Genomic DNA, 12,153 nt, shown 5'->3' with positions numbered 1-12,153 from the left:
GGTGGTTAACTTGAAAAATTTTTGAAGTCTTGAAAGGCTTGTTCACATTCCTGAGCCCATTCAAGTCAGCTCCCTTTCTTAAGTATTGAGTATAGGGGTAAAGACTTCAGAGTTGATCCTGCCGAGAATCTAGATAAGGCTACCAACCTTCCATTTAATTATTGGACCTCTTTGAGACAGGTCAGGCTTTTCACCTTCATTATTGCCTTACATTTGTTTGGGTTGGCTTCAATATCCCTTTGGGTGAGCATAGATCCTAAGAACTTTCCAGTTTTTACTGCAAAGGTACATTTTGAGCGATTTAGTCTCATCTCGTGCTTTCTGATTGTGTTAAATACTTCAGTTAAGTCGGACAGGAGCTTGACGTCTTTTTTGGTCTTAACAAGCATGTCGTCTACATACACTTCCATTAATTTTTCAAGGTGAGGTGAGAATAACTTATTCATTAATCATTGATATGTGGCTCCATCATTCTTCAATCCAAAAGGCATTACTACATGCCAAAAGTTAGCTTTTGGAGTGATGAAAGTGGTATTCTCTTGGTCCAGCTTGTACATTGGGATTTGGTTATAACTCGAGTATGCATCTATAAAGGACATGTACATATATCCTGAAGCTGAATCTACCAAGGCATCAATGCTGGAAAGAGGATATGGATCTTTGGGACAAGCTTCATCGAGGTCGGTATAATCAACATGCATTCTCCATTTTTCATTCTGTTTCTTTACCAAGATGGTGCATGAATCTGACTACGCACGTTTCGCACAAATAGACCGGCAAGTATACCGGGTCGTCCAAGTAATACCTTAGGTGAGTGAGGGTCGATCCCACGGAAATTGTTGGTTTGAGCAAGCAGTGGTTATCTTGCAGATCTTAGTCAGGTAGATAGAAAATTATAGTTTGTCACGGAAAACGCATAAAATAGAATAAATAAATTAAATGTTACTAGATAGGTGGAAAATCAATGGTATGAGAACGGTTGAGGCTTCGGAGATGCTTTGTCTTTCCGGATTAACTTTTCTTACTGTCTACTTCAATAACCTTCTGATTCATTCAATGGTAGCTGTAAATGATTAACTCATATCCTCTCATCAAGTTAACTTGCTCCACTGCAGCAATCCACCATGTTGTAAGTGACTCATGTCCTCTCATCAAGCCACATCTAGGTTTCTCACTGTAGTAGAAGATGAAGCTCTAAGTAATCCACTCCCCTTCATAACCCTACTCAAGGTGCCACAGCCAAGGCAAATCTTCCAGATCAAGAAACGCTGCTTCTCAGACTCTAACCTTAGCGCCACAGAGACCTCACTTATCCACGGTCAACGGAATTTTATGTCACGTATCCAAAGTTGCCCAGGTACTCTATTGGAATCTGCAATGCAATCTATAGCTTTGGTTCAATGCTATCCGGGTCAGGACTCGCACAGAACCCATGTATAACAAGGGTGATTGTCATGGGTCACCCTTAATTCATAAGATGAAGAACGAGAATGCATAAGAGAATAGAATCAGACATATTGAACTAGAACAGTATTATTATTGATCCATGAAACTCAATAGAGCTCCTAACCTTAACCTTAGGAGGTTAGTGACTCATACTGTACATAATGTTCGAAAATACAAAAATGGGGGAAGAAGATGATCCAAGTTAGGGTGATCTCCTCCTATATATACTAATCTACTAACTAAGAATTACAGAAATAAGATAAACTAGTCTTGTAATGCGAAAATCCACTTTTCGGGACCACTTGGTGAGTGTTTGGGACTCCCTTTTGGGCCCACTTGTAGTACCCTTTAGGGGCATTGAACGCTGGCTTGGGACTCCCGTTTGGGCGTTGGACGTCAGCTACTCCCCTATGGGTGCCAGGAATGAGGCTGGTGCTGGCGTTGAATGCCAGTTTTAGGCCTTTATTTCTAAAGAAAAGTATGGACTATTATATATTTATGAAAAGCCCTAGATGTTAGCTTTCCATATCCATTAAGAGCGCACCATTTGGACTTCTGTAGCTCTATAAAAGCTCCTTCGAGTGCACAGAGGTCAGATCCTGACAGCATCTACAGTCCTTTCTCTGTCTCTGAATCAGACTTCTGCTCAAGCTCCTCAATTTCAGCCAGAAAATACCTGAAATTACCATAAAACACACAAACTTAAAGTAGAATCCAAAAATATGAATTTCGCACTAAAACCTATGAAAATATAATAAAACATAAACAAAACATAATAAAAACTATATGAAAATGATGCCAAAAAGTGTATAAAATATCCACTCATCACACACTCAATTCCTAACAAGTGCAATGCTAACTTAAGCTTCAGAGTGCCTTTGTAGGTTGCCCACCCAACCTGGTCAGAAACAATTCACCTCGGGATCTCGATTTCTCTTGAGTACGTATCGCCAGCCAGGTACAAACATTGACCGTCTGTGGGGATCCCGAAGCTGCTTCACTCCATGGCTGAACACAAGATCCAATCAACCATTAATCCGAATACCCCGATCAAAGAAACACTTCATGAGGACGATCATGAAACCGATCCCAATTCCACCAATGAACAACAAGTACCCCTAGGGTTCGAGTGCAACACTGGGAAACGTCGTATTGTGGGCTTGGGACCACAAGATTATGACCACGCCATGCAGGAACTGTGTCACAGGATGCAAGAATTGCAGGAAATGCAGGCTAAGATGAAGTAGTTAGAGCAAAAACTGGAGGAGCGCTCCCAATCTCGAAGGTCCCGGTCTCACAGCCGTATGGCTAGGGATCGGCCGCACAGCCAAGAGGGAGTGTCCCCAAAAAGGGTCTGAGGTTATCAGCACGATGATGGCTACCCGCAAACTCGTAAGAGATCTCCTCATCATAGGGATGAACGCGACGACCGTGATAGATGAGGAAGATCCAATTTCTAGTCTGCCCAGTCCAAAAGAAAACGAACTCCAGATAGGAGTTCGAGTACTAGAAGGCATAGGGGCTCTCAGGAACATGTGTTATGGAAAAAATGACATTTGCATCGCATGTTTTACAAGTCAGATTGCCAAAACACTTCAATAAACAAACAAGTCTGAAGTACGAAGGGAAGTCTGATCCTCAGGAGCACATAGATGCTTTTGAAGCTAGAATGAACCTTGAAAGAGTGGGAGATGCCATAAGATGTAAGGCATTTCCAGTTACACTCTCAAGTCCTGCAATGGCTTGGTTTAACACCCTGCCATAAGGTTCTATCTCCTTATTTCACGATGTCAAAATCAAGTTCCTTGCTCATTTCACAACTCGGAGAACCCAAGTGAAGCATCCAATCTCTTTACTTGGCATAGAACAGAGGACCAGGGAGAACATCCAGGATTACTTAGACTGGTTCAACAAATCTCTTCTAGAGGTCAATACTCGAATCCCCGAGATTGTTTGCCTCTGTCTTATAGCAGGCTTGCTTGAAGGAGACTTCAGAAGACACCTCACTTCAAAAGACGTGAAGTCTATGGAGGAAATCTATCAAATTTTCTTAGAGTACATGAGGGATGAGGATGTTTTGAAGGTGGTCTCAACAAAATGAAAGAATCCAATTCCCTCACCTAATAAGGCCAATAACTCTAGTGGCGTCACTAGCAGAAGTTTATCAACAAGTATCACATCGAGGTATATTGCCCAATGCTAGGCAAATATGACCAAGGGCTTCATTGAACAAATTTCAATACTTTGATAAGCATAAATCATATTGTCATTGGACAGAAGATTGCATAGACTTAAAGGACGCTTTGGAGCAGCCCATCCAAGATGGAAAACTTCCGAAAATCGTCCAACACGTTAGGTCGCCTCAACGGTAAAACGAGGAGGAAGATCGAAAAGCGAGGAACCCAAGAAGTGATAAAATTGGTGAAAACCAAGATGCCCCTGCACAAGTGGTAGTGAATATGGTAGTAGGGAGAAACGGTTTGGCAAAAACCAAAAATGCAATCAAGAAGGATGTCAAGTCTACCAACTCCAAAATCCCGAAGATACAAAGTTTTCCAACTGTGCAATTCACTGTCAAGGATTACCAATACATGACAATGGAAGATGATGAGCCCCTAGTAATCACAGCTAGGTTAGAAATGGGATTGTGAAAAGAATATTGGTAGATACTGAGGCAGATTTAAATGTGTTGTTTAGGAATGCATTCGACGCCTTGGGACTTAAGGATCAGCACCTCAAACCCCACCTACCTGGCGTAGTGGGATTAGGACTTAGGAGATCATTACATTCAACTTGACGGAGCTATCGACCTTCTCTTCATGATAGGAGAAGGATCGGAAACTCAGATTGTGTAGGCAGAGTTTGTAGTTTTAAAAGATTCGACAGCTTATAACATGATCCTCGGACGAAACACACTCAACGATCTTTGTGCCTTTATCTCTACCAAGTTTTCCATTATTAAGTACATAACGGCGGAAGGTTGTGTAGCAACAATTCAAGGGGATCAGGTAGCTGCTATCAAGTGCATTTCTGTGAGTCTGAACCTGAGGGATAAGGCCAAGGAGTCAACAGGGGTGATTTTAGTTTACTTGGACTCCCGAGTTCAAGAGAAACCGATGCCAAAACCTGATGGAAACCTAGAGAAAATTTTAAATTGGAAAGAAAGTTGAAAAATACACATTCATCAACAAAACTTGCCTTATCCCATGAAGTCAGAACTTCAAGATCTTCTGAAAGGTAACGTTGATTTATTTGCCTGGGAACCATCCGACATGCCTGGGATTGATCCCGCATTCATGTCTCATCAACTTGCCATCAACCCCTCTTACAAGCCAGTTGCACAACGACGTCGCAAATGTCCCAAGACCGGTCTAACAAGGTGAAGAGACAAGTTCAGGGGTTGTTGAACGCTTGCTTTATTAGGTAACTCACGTATTTAACTTGGTTATCCAATATGGTAATGGTAGAAAGTCTAATGGAAAATGGCGAATGTGTGTCAACTACACTGATTTAAATAGAGCCTGTCCAAAGGACTATTTTCCTTTACCTAACATTAACAGCATGATCGATTCTTTGTCAGAATATCGTCAGGATATAACCAGATCCCGATGCACCGACCTGACGAAGATAAGACTACTTTATTACCCTGAAAGAAATTTACTATTATACCATAATGCCTTTTGGTTTAAAAAATGTAGGGGCCATTTATCAAANTCAAAACCAATAAAGATGATGACCTCATAGCTGATCTTCGAGAGACTTTCAATAAACTCTAACTTCACAACATGAGGTTGAACCCGGAAAAATGCGTGTTTGGCTCTAGGGAGGGAAGTTTCTCGGATTCATGGTAACTCAGAGAAGTATTGAAGCTAATCCTGAAAAATCTCAAGCTATTTTGAATATGTCAAGAACTCAAAACCTAAAGGAGGTGCAGAGGTTGATAGGTCGGGTTGCCGCCTTGTCAACATTTCTTAGAGCCTCAGCCGAAAAGGCAAAGCCTTTCTTTAAGCTAATGAAGAAAGAAGTGGCTTTCGAATGGGGCGGAAGAGTGTGAAAAATCCTTTGAGCATTTTAAAACTTTATTATCCACTCCTCCAATCCTCGGAAAATCAGAGCCCGGGAAGCAGTTATATCTATATTTATTCGTCACTGACGAATCTATAACTTCGGCTCTAGTAATTGAGAGTGACAATAAACAACAGCGACCTGTGTATTTCATTAGTAGGGTCCTTCAAGGTCCCAAAGTGAAGTATTCCAAGCTAGAAAAATTTGCTTTTGCAGTATTAATGTCAGCACACCGTTTAAGGCAATATTTTTAAATAGAATTATCATAGTTTGACATTAGATATGAACCGCTGTCAGCCATCAAAGCACAGGCAATGGTGGATTTTTTGGCCGAAATGACCTATTCTTCTCCCAAGTCACCGGTTTGGGAGCTTCATGTATTTTGGAGATACGAGAATTATCCTAACTAGAGGGAAATAACTGGTCATCAAAGCATCTATTAAGTTCGATTTTCCGATATCGAACAATCAGGCTGAGTATGAGGCTTTGATCGCAGGTTGGGAGCTAGCAGCTGAAGTCGGCCCGACAGAGGTAAAAGTATACAGTGATTCCCAGATCGTAACCTCCCAAGTCAATGGCGAGTATCAAGCGAGGGATCCACTATTGCAATTATGCTTGAAGAAGGTACAAAATGAAATCCCAAATTTTAAAACATTTTGTATTAAGCATGTACCTCGAGAACAGAATATTCGAGCTGACATTTTGTAAAAGTTGGCCAGCACTAAACTGGGTAGTTAGTTTAATTCAAGAGGTGCTCTCAGAACCATCTGTGAGCTTTGCCGATGTCACGATATTACCATCTGTCCCCATCTTGGATGGATCCTATTTGCATGTACTTGGAACATGGGATCCTTCCCAATGACCCTAAAGAAGCTAGGAAGCTGCGTTTGAAATCAGCAAAGTGTACCATGATTAATGGCCAACTTTACAAAAGGGGCATCTCACAGCCCTTACTTAAATGCCTAAAACCTCAACAAAACAATTATGTATTGTAGGAGATACATGAAGGATGCTGCGGACATTACATGGGTGGCAAGTTGCTAGCTCAAAAAGTAATCAGAGAAGGGTATTATTGGCCCACCATCATGAATGATGCAATTGAGTATGTAAAAACATGTCAAAAATGCCAAATTCATGGCAATCTCCATCAAGCTCCGCCTCAAGAGCTTATTTCCGTGATACCAACAAGGTCATTCGCAAAATGGAGAATAGACTTACTAGGACCTTTTTCCCAAGGGCCTGGTCAGGTAAAGTTTTTTATAGTAGTCATTGATTATTTTACCAAGTTCATTGAAGTCAAAGTTCATATGGAATGATGTACTAACAAGGTTTGGGATTTACGAGGTGATAGTTACCGACAATAAAACTCAATTTGTAGATGCTAAGTTCTGAAAATTCCTAACTGGCTTGGGAATATATCAAGTATTTGTGTCGGTAGAACCGTAGAACACCCTAGGCAAATGGACAGGTTAAAGCCGCAAACAAGATAATCCTAAAAGGGTTGAAGAAGAGATTAGATGACTTCCCGGGATCCTAGGTTGATGAGATATGGTCAGTATTGTGGTCTTATCATACCACTCCTCAATTCTCTACAAGGAAAACGCCTTTTCGACTTACTTATGGGGAGAAGCAGTGATACCAGTAGAGATCGGTGAACCCAGCCCAAGATTACTCCTTCAAAATATTGAGAATCGCGTGGAGTTAGACCTTATCAATGAGGTGAGGAGCGCAGCCAACCTAGCTTAGCAGACATTGAAGCAGCGTATAGCCAAAAAATATAACGCCAAAGTCAAGCCTTGGAGTTTCCGAGACAGAGACCTAGTTTTGCGACAGGCTGACACCAGCGCTTTAGGAACTCAGGGGAAGTTGGCTCTAACATGATGAAGAAGCCCTTTCAGAATTAAGGAAAACCTAGGAAAGGAGCTTACAAGTTAGAAAATCTGGATGGTACCGAGGTTCCTAGATCATGGAATGCAATCCATTTAAAACGGTACTATCCGTAGATAAAGCATTTCTCAAGTCTTTTTGCTTTAAGTATTCTTCGAATAAGGGGCACTCTTTTCCTATCGATATAAGTTTTTAATGAGACCCCAACATGAGCTTGTTGTATGAAATAAAAAAAGTTCATAATAAAATTCCAATTGCCTTTAATTTCTTATTCAACTCGTTTACAAATGAGAAATTTAGCTTAACAGAAAGCTGCTTAAATTATTATCCAACTCATTTACAAATGAGAAAGTTGGGTTAACAAAAAGCTGATAAGTATTAAACTCGGCAAATGATAAAGCACTTAAATAACGTAGCAAAAAGCTTTGAGAGTTCAAAAAGCAACAAAACTAAAGTTGCTTAAAATAAATGAGCATAAATAAAACGCTACCTAAGAAAGTTCTGACCTAATTACAAGGAAATACTTAAAAAATTTTACAAAGAGAAATAAAATTATGTCAACGATCTTCCCATCTACCACCTTCTTAAAGACCTCGACATTAGAGACGTCCAAGTCATGTGCTATAAGTTTGATTTCGTCCAGTATATTCTTCTTAATATCAAAAGCTCCGTCCACAACAGCCTGCTCAGCCTTCCTAACAGAAAGAGAAAGCTCATCAAGCCACTGCATAAGATCGAAAATGTGTTTTTTATATGTCTCCTCCTTAACATCGGAAGTTGCCTTTGTCTCTTCCAAGGTCTTGAATTTATCCTGAAAGCTTTCTTTTTCTTTTTTAAGAGTCTTAATAGACCCATTCAGATTCTCGACCTCTGACTTTGCCTCTTTCAAATCCTTCTCCTGCTCTGACACCTTAGATCGGAAAATGGAGATCTCTTTTGCCGCATCTCTGATGTAAATGACCAAACGAAGCAGCATTCTTTGAACCCGTGGTAAGGTTTCTTCCAGAGGGAGTTCAGCCAATCCTAACTTAGTCTTCTCAATAAGAAGATATTCGTCAACAAACTCGGGAGCTTGGAACTCTTTCTCCAGAATACAACCAAAAGAAGTTGGTGAGGAGATTTCAGCTATCGAACTCTTACCCCTCTTTTGCCTCTTTTTTAGTAGGAGAAAAGAGGGGAAAAACATCCTCCACATGGTGAACCTCGTGGCCAACTCCCGAGATGAATTTCGGGAGAGAAGGAATGTTGCTCAAAGTAGCTGAAGAAGAGACCCGATCACCACTACCCAAATTGGCGGTAGCATTAGCATCAGAGGAAGTTAACCTCTTCCTCATAGCCACAATAGCCTCCAAGCTGCTATCCATATCAACTATGAAGAAAAAATAACAAAGACAAAAGGGTCAAACCACCAGATCAATAAAACAGTAAAGTAAAAAAAAGGCAAGTAGTAAAATCAGGAAAACACAAAATGTAAAGTATTTACCAACAGCATTCCGAGCAGCATGCTCATCAGCCAAAATAATTCGAAGGAATACAGGACAGTCACTCCAAAGTTCCGAGAGCATTTGGATGCTCGTGAACTCAGAAGCATTCACACCTTGCAGCTGGATCTTAGGAGATGACACATTGAAATTCCAATACAAATTAAACCTTTTTTTCATCCTCCAAAGTCATAAAAAATGTGTGGTTCCCTCTACCCTTTCAATCTCAAAAAACTTTTCTTTGAAACCATGGTAAGATTCCTCAAAGAGAGTAAAAATCCTCCTATTTGGAATACCTCGGAAAGAGATAAACCCTCGACCTTGGAAACTATTGTTAAAGTGAAGAAATAAAAAAGACCTTATAGGTAGCAATTAGCCCCAAGAATAAGCACAGCAACTCAAAGACCCGGATGGTAGCCCACGTGTTTGGGTGCAGTTGTGAAGGAACACAACCAGTATAACCCAAAATATCCTGTTGAAAGATGGAGAACGGAAGATGAACCCCTAGACAAGTAAACAACATCTCGTACATCCACGACCAGTCAGGTTGGGATCCCGCGTGGTGGTTGAAATGACAAATTTGATCGCCTCGATGAGGAACGGAAAGCACATACAAGTTTCCCAAGTTGGAATCGAAGATGACCCCAGCTACGCGCATGGCCTCAAGCTCATCCTCTATAATGGTAGAAGTAGATTTTACTTCCTCGGAAACCCATGAGTACAGGTCAAAGCGCTGCTAACCCGCGCGTTGGGGAGGTTGGGGAGCTAGCCCAGAAGATGACGTTCTAACCCATTAGTGAGAGGCAACCACCTTCTTCCTCAGCACCTCGGGTATACCTACAGGGGCACCACCACTATGTCACAAAAGGGAAATTCCTTCTCCATTTTACAGAAAGAAGATTTTCTATCTTAAACCATCAAAAATCTCACAAGTAAGAACCTTACACGCTATCCAAACCTCAAAGGGAAGAAAACCAAAACCTAATAGTAGTACCCCCACTACGACAACTACCACAAAACTAAAAACTGTCCAAAAACAAGCAACGGGCAACAAAAAGACACTAACCGCTAAAGGAAATATCACACTCTAAGAGCAATTACATGCATCTCACCAAGTTATAGGGCATAGCAAAATAAGAACGAGGGTGTGAAGAAAATGAAAAACTCTTACCTGAACATGATAGCCGCTGCAAGAAGAAAGAAATGAGAAATAAAGGTTGCGAATGTCCAGAGAGCTTCTAGCAGAGCAAAGAAAGAAGCAAAAAAATCCCTCTCTTCTCTCCAGGAAGCAAATGCGAATATGAAAAGGATAAATGAAGTGAAGGAAAGTGGAACTAGCTATTTTATGAGAAATTAATGCTTCATTAAATTGATTGATTGATGGAGAGAGAAAAGAGAGTGGGTGACGGTTCATGAACCAAGGAGAAGTAAAAACCATTTGAAGAAAATGAACGGTTTTTTCAAAGAGGTTTTTTTGCTCCCAAAAAGCCTAAAAAAGAAACCCCTCAAAAGGCCCAAAAAAAAGGGTCTGGTCCATCAATCTTGGGAATACTTGACAAGTTGCAAAATCACGAAACCCGAATTGGGGCACTGTTATGGACAATAACAAGTAGCGAGATTCCAGCTACAATAAACAATGCGTTACCAACGTTACGTAAAAAAAATCACAAATGCAACGCCAGATCGGTAAAACAGATAGCAAGCAATATAAACGTATATCCGACAATAAATACTCAACGGATACTTAGAAAACATATAAAACGGAGGCTCCAAAAGCAGGTAAAGACAACACACTCAATTCCTAACAAGTGTACTACTGACTTAAGTTTCAGAGTGCCTTTACAGGTTGCTCACCCGGCCTGGTAAAAAACAATTCACCTCGAAAATTCGATTTCTCTTTGAGTACATATTGCCAGCCAGGTACGAACACCTTCAATCCTTGTGGTGCTAGAGTGCTGATTCGAGTCTGGTTTGAAGGACAACTAAATGGACCTGCCTAGCTTGGAAGATGAATTGCCATAAGATCGTCTTATGGAAGGACTATCATGCAAGACGATGCCATATAAAATACGAAACTCTTACTTCACATTTGATTATTATAACCATTCATTTATCCTTTTACATTATACCTTGTCTTTCTTCCTTAACTATGTTGTTATGAAAATTAACACCGATGCCTCAATAATATCCATAAGAATTTCTCTTTTTTAATGGGGTGGCGGATTGTTAGCATTCTTTAGCCAAATTTCCTAGAGATGGCTCTAGTTAAATCCAGCACTTGCTGCCAATGAACTTGATTGTGATAGTTATACTATTATTTAAAATAGTAAAACCATGGAAATACAGAAAATGGTCCAAATACAGATTAAAAACTCAAAATTATCAAAATTTTCTTTGGATCTTATTCTGAATCATCAGCTAGCCAACGGCCACAGCTACATCTTTTATCTTAAGCCAGGAAGATATATTCACCAGCATCAAAGTGAAGCAAATTAATACCAGTGAACTAATTAACACCTCAGAAGTCCAAATAAAATCAAATAGCATTCAAATTTCAAACACATTGAGATGACAATTAAGCATAACAGGAAGCTGGAAAAGAGGTAGCTCTTATTTGCAAAATGATGGCATTCCATCCCAAACAAATCCAGATCCACTCATTTTTTTATACTAAACAAGAATTTGATACTTGATTAAATCATGCTGACACAGATTTTCAGGAGAAAATTGTTGTCTTCTATATGTCAGCAATACTGATGGGCTCTCGTAGAAGCCTCTCCATCTGTTGCGCCCTAGTCTTAATAGACATGTCAAAGACCTTCTGACTAAACTCCAACACTAATCCACCAAGTATGCTTGGATCAATCTGGGAGAAAGAAGGAAACAAATAGAAAAATGATGAGCTGAATTAAGAAGGCAATACGGGGGGTTTTGTGCTACTTCTGCAAGTGCTTGAAAAGTATAACTTCTAAATATTTTCAGATTGTATGGATAAGATTCTTAAAATATAATCATTTTACTGCTTTTAGGAAAAGGGTAGGAATTTCATTTTAGGTACAATTTTTTTTAAAAATAAATATCTTTCAAATACAAAATTGATTCTGATTATAAATAAAATATTTAAAAAAGAGAAATTCAATCACATACTGTGCTAAGATCTTATCTTCCCCAAAGTTCATTAGAAACATATCATATATAGTCTCAAAAGTACAAGGTACCAATTTCTCTGTGTCTTTGCAGAAGAGGAAAATTTGAAAGGGAGAGAGGAAGGAGG

At 39.9% G+C, this 12,153-nt stretch overlaps 1 protein-coding gene across 1 annotated transcript in view; it reads right to left on the bottom strand.

The window, feature by feature from the left end:
• Window positions 11,343–12,153, bottom strand: part of LOC107613461 (ATP synthase subunit O, mitochondrial) — a 4,333-nt gene continuing 3,522 nt past the window's right edge. The window contains exon 6 of the mRNA XM_016315465.2: window positions 11,343–11,745. Within this exon, the coding sequence (XP_016170951.1) occupies window positions 11,617–11,745 (129 nt within the window). The 3' untranslated portion in view covers window positions 11,343–11,616. The remainder of the gene's footprint in view (window positions 11,746–12,153) is intronic.

The sequence above is a fragment of the Arachis ipaensis genome, chromosome B08 (assembly GCF_000816755.2).
Source record: "Arachis ipaensis cultivar K30076 chromosome B08, Araip1.1, whole genome shotgun sequence".
In the NCBI taxonomy this organism is placed as follows: Eukaryota; Viridiplantae; Streptophyta; class Magnoliopsida; order Fabales; family Fabaceae; genus Arachis; species Arachis ipaensis.
This window is presented reverse-complemented; position numbering and strand designations above follow the sequence as displayed.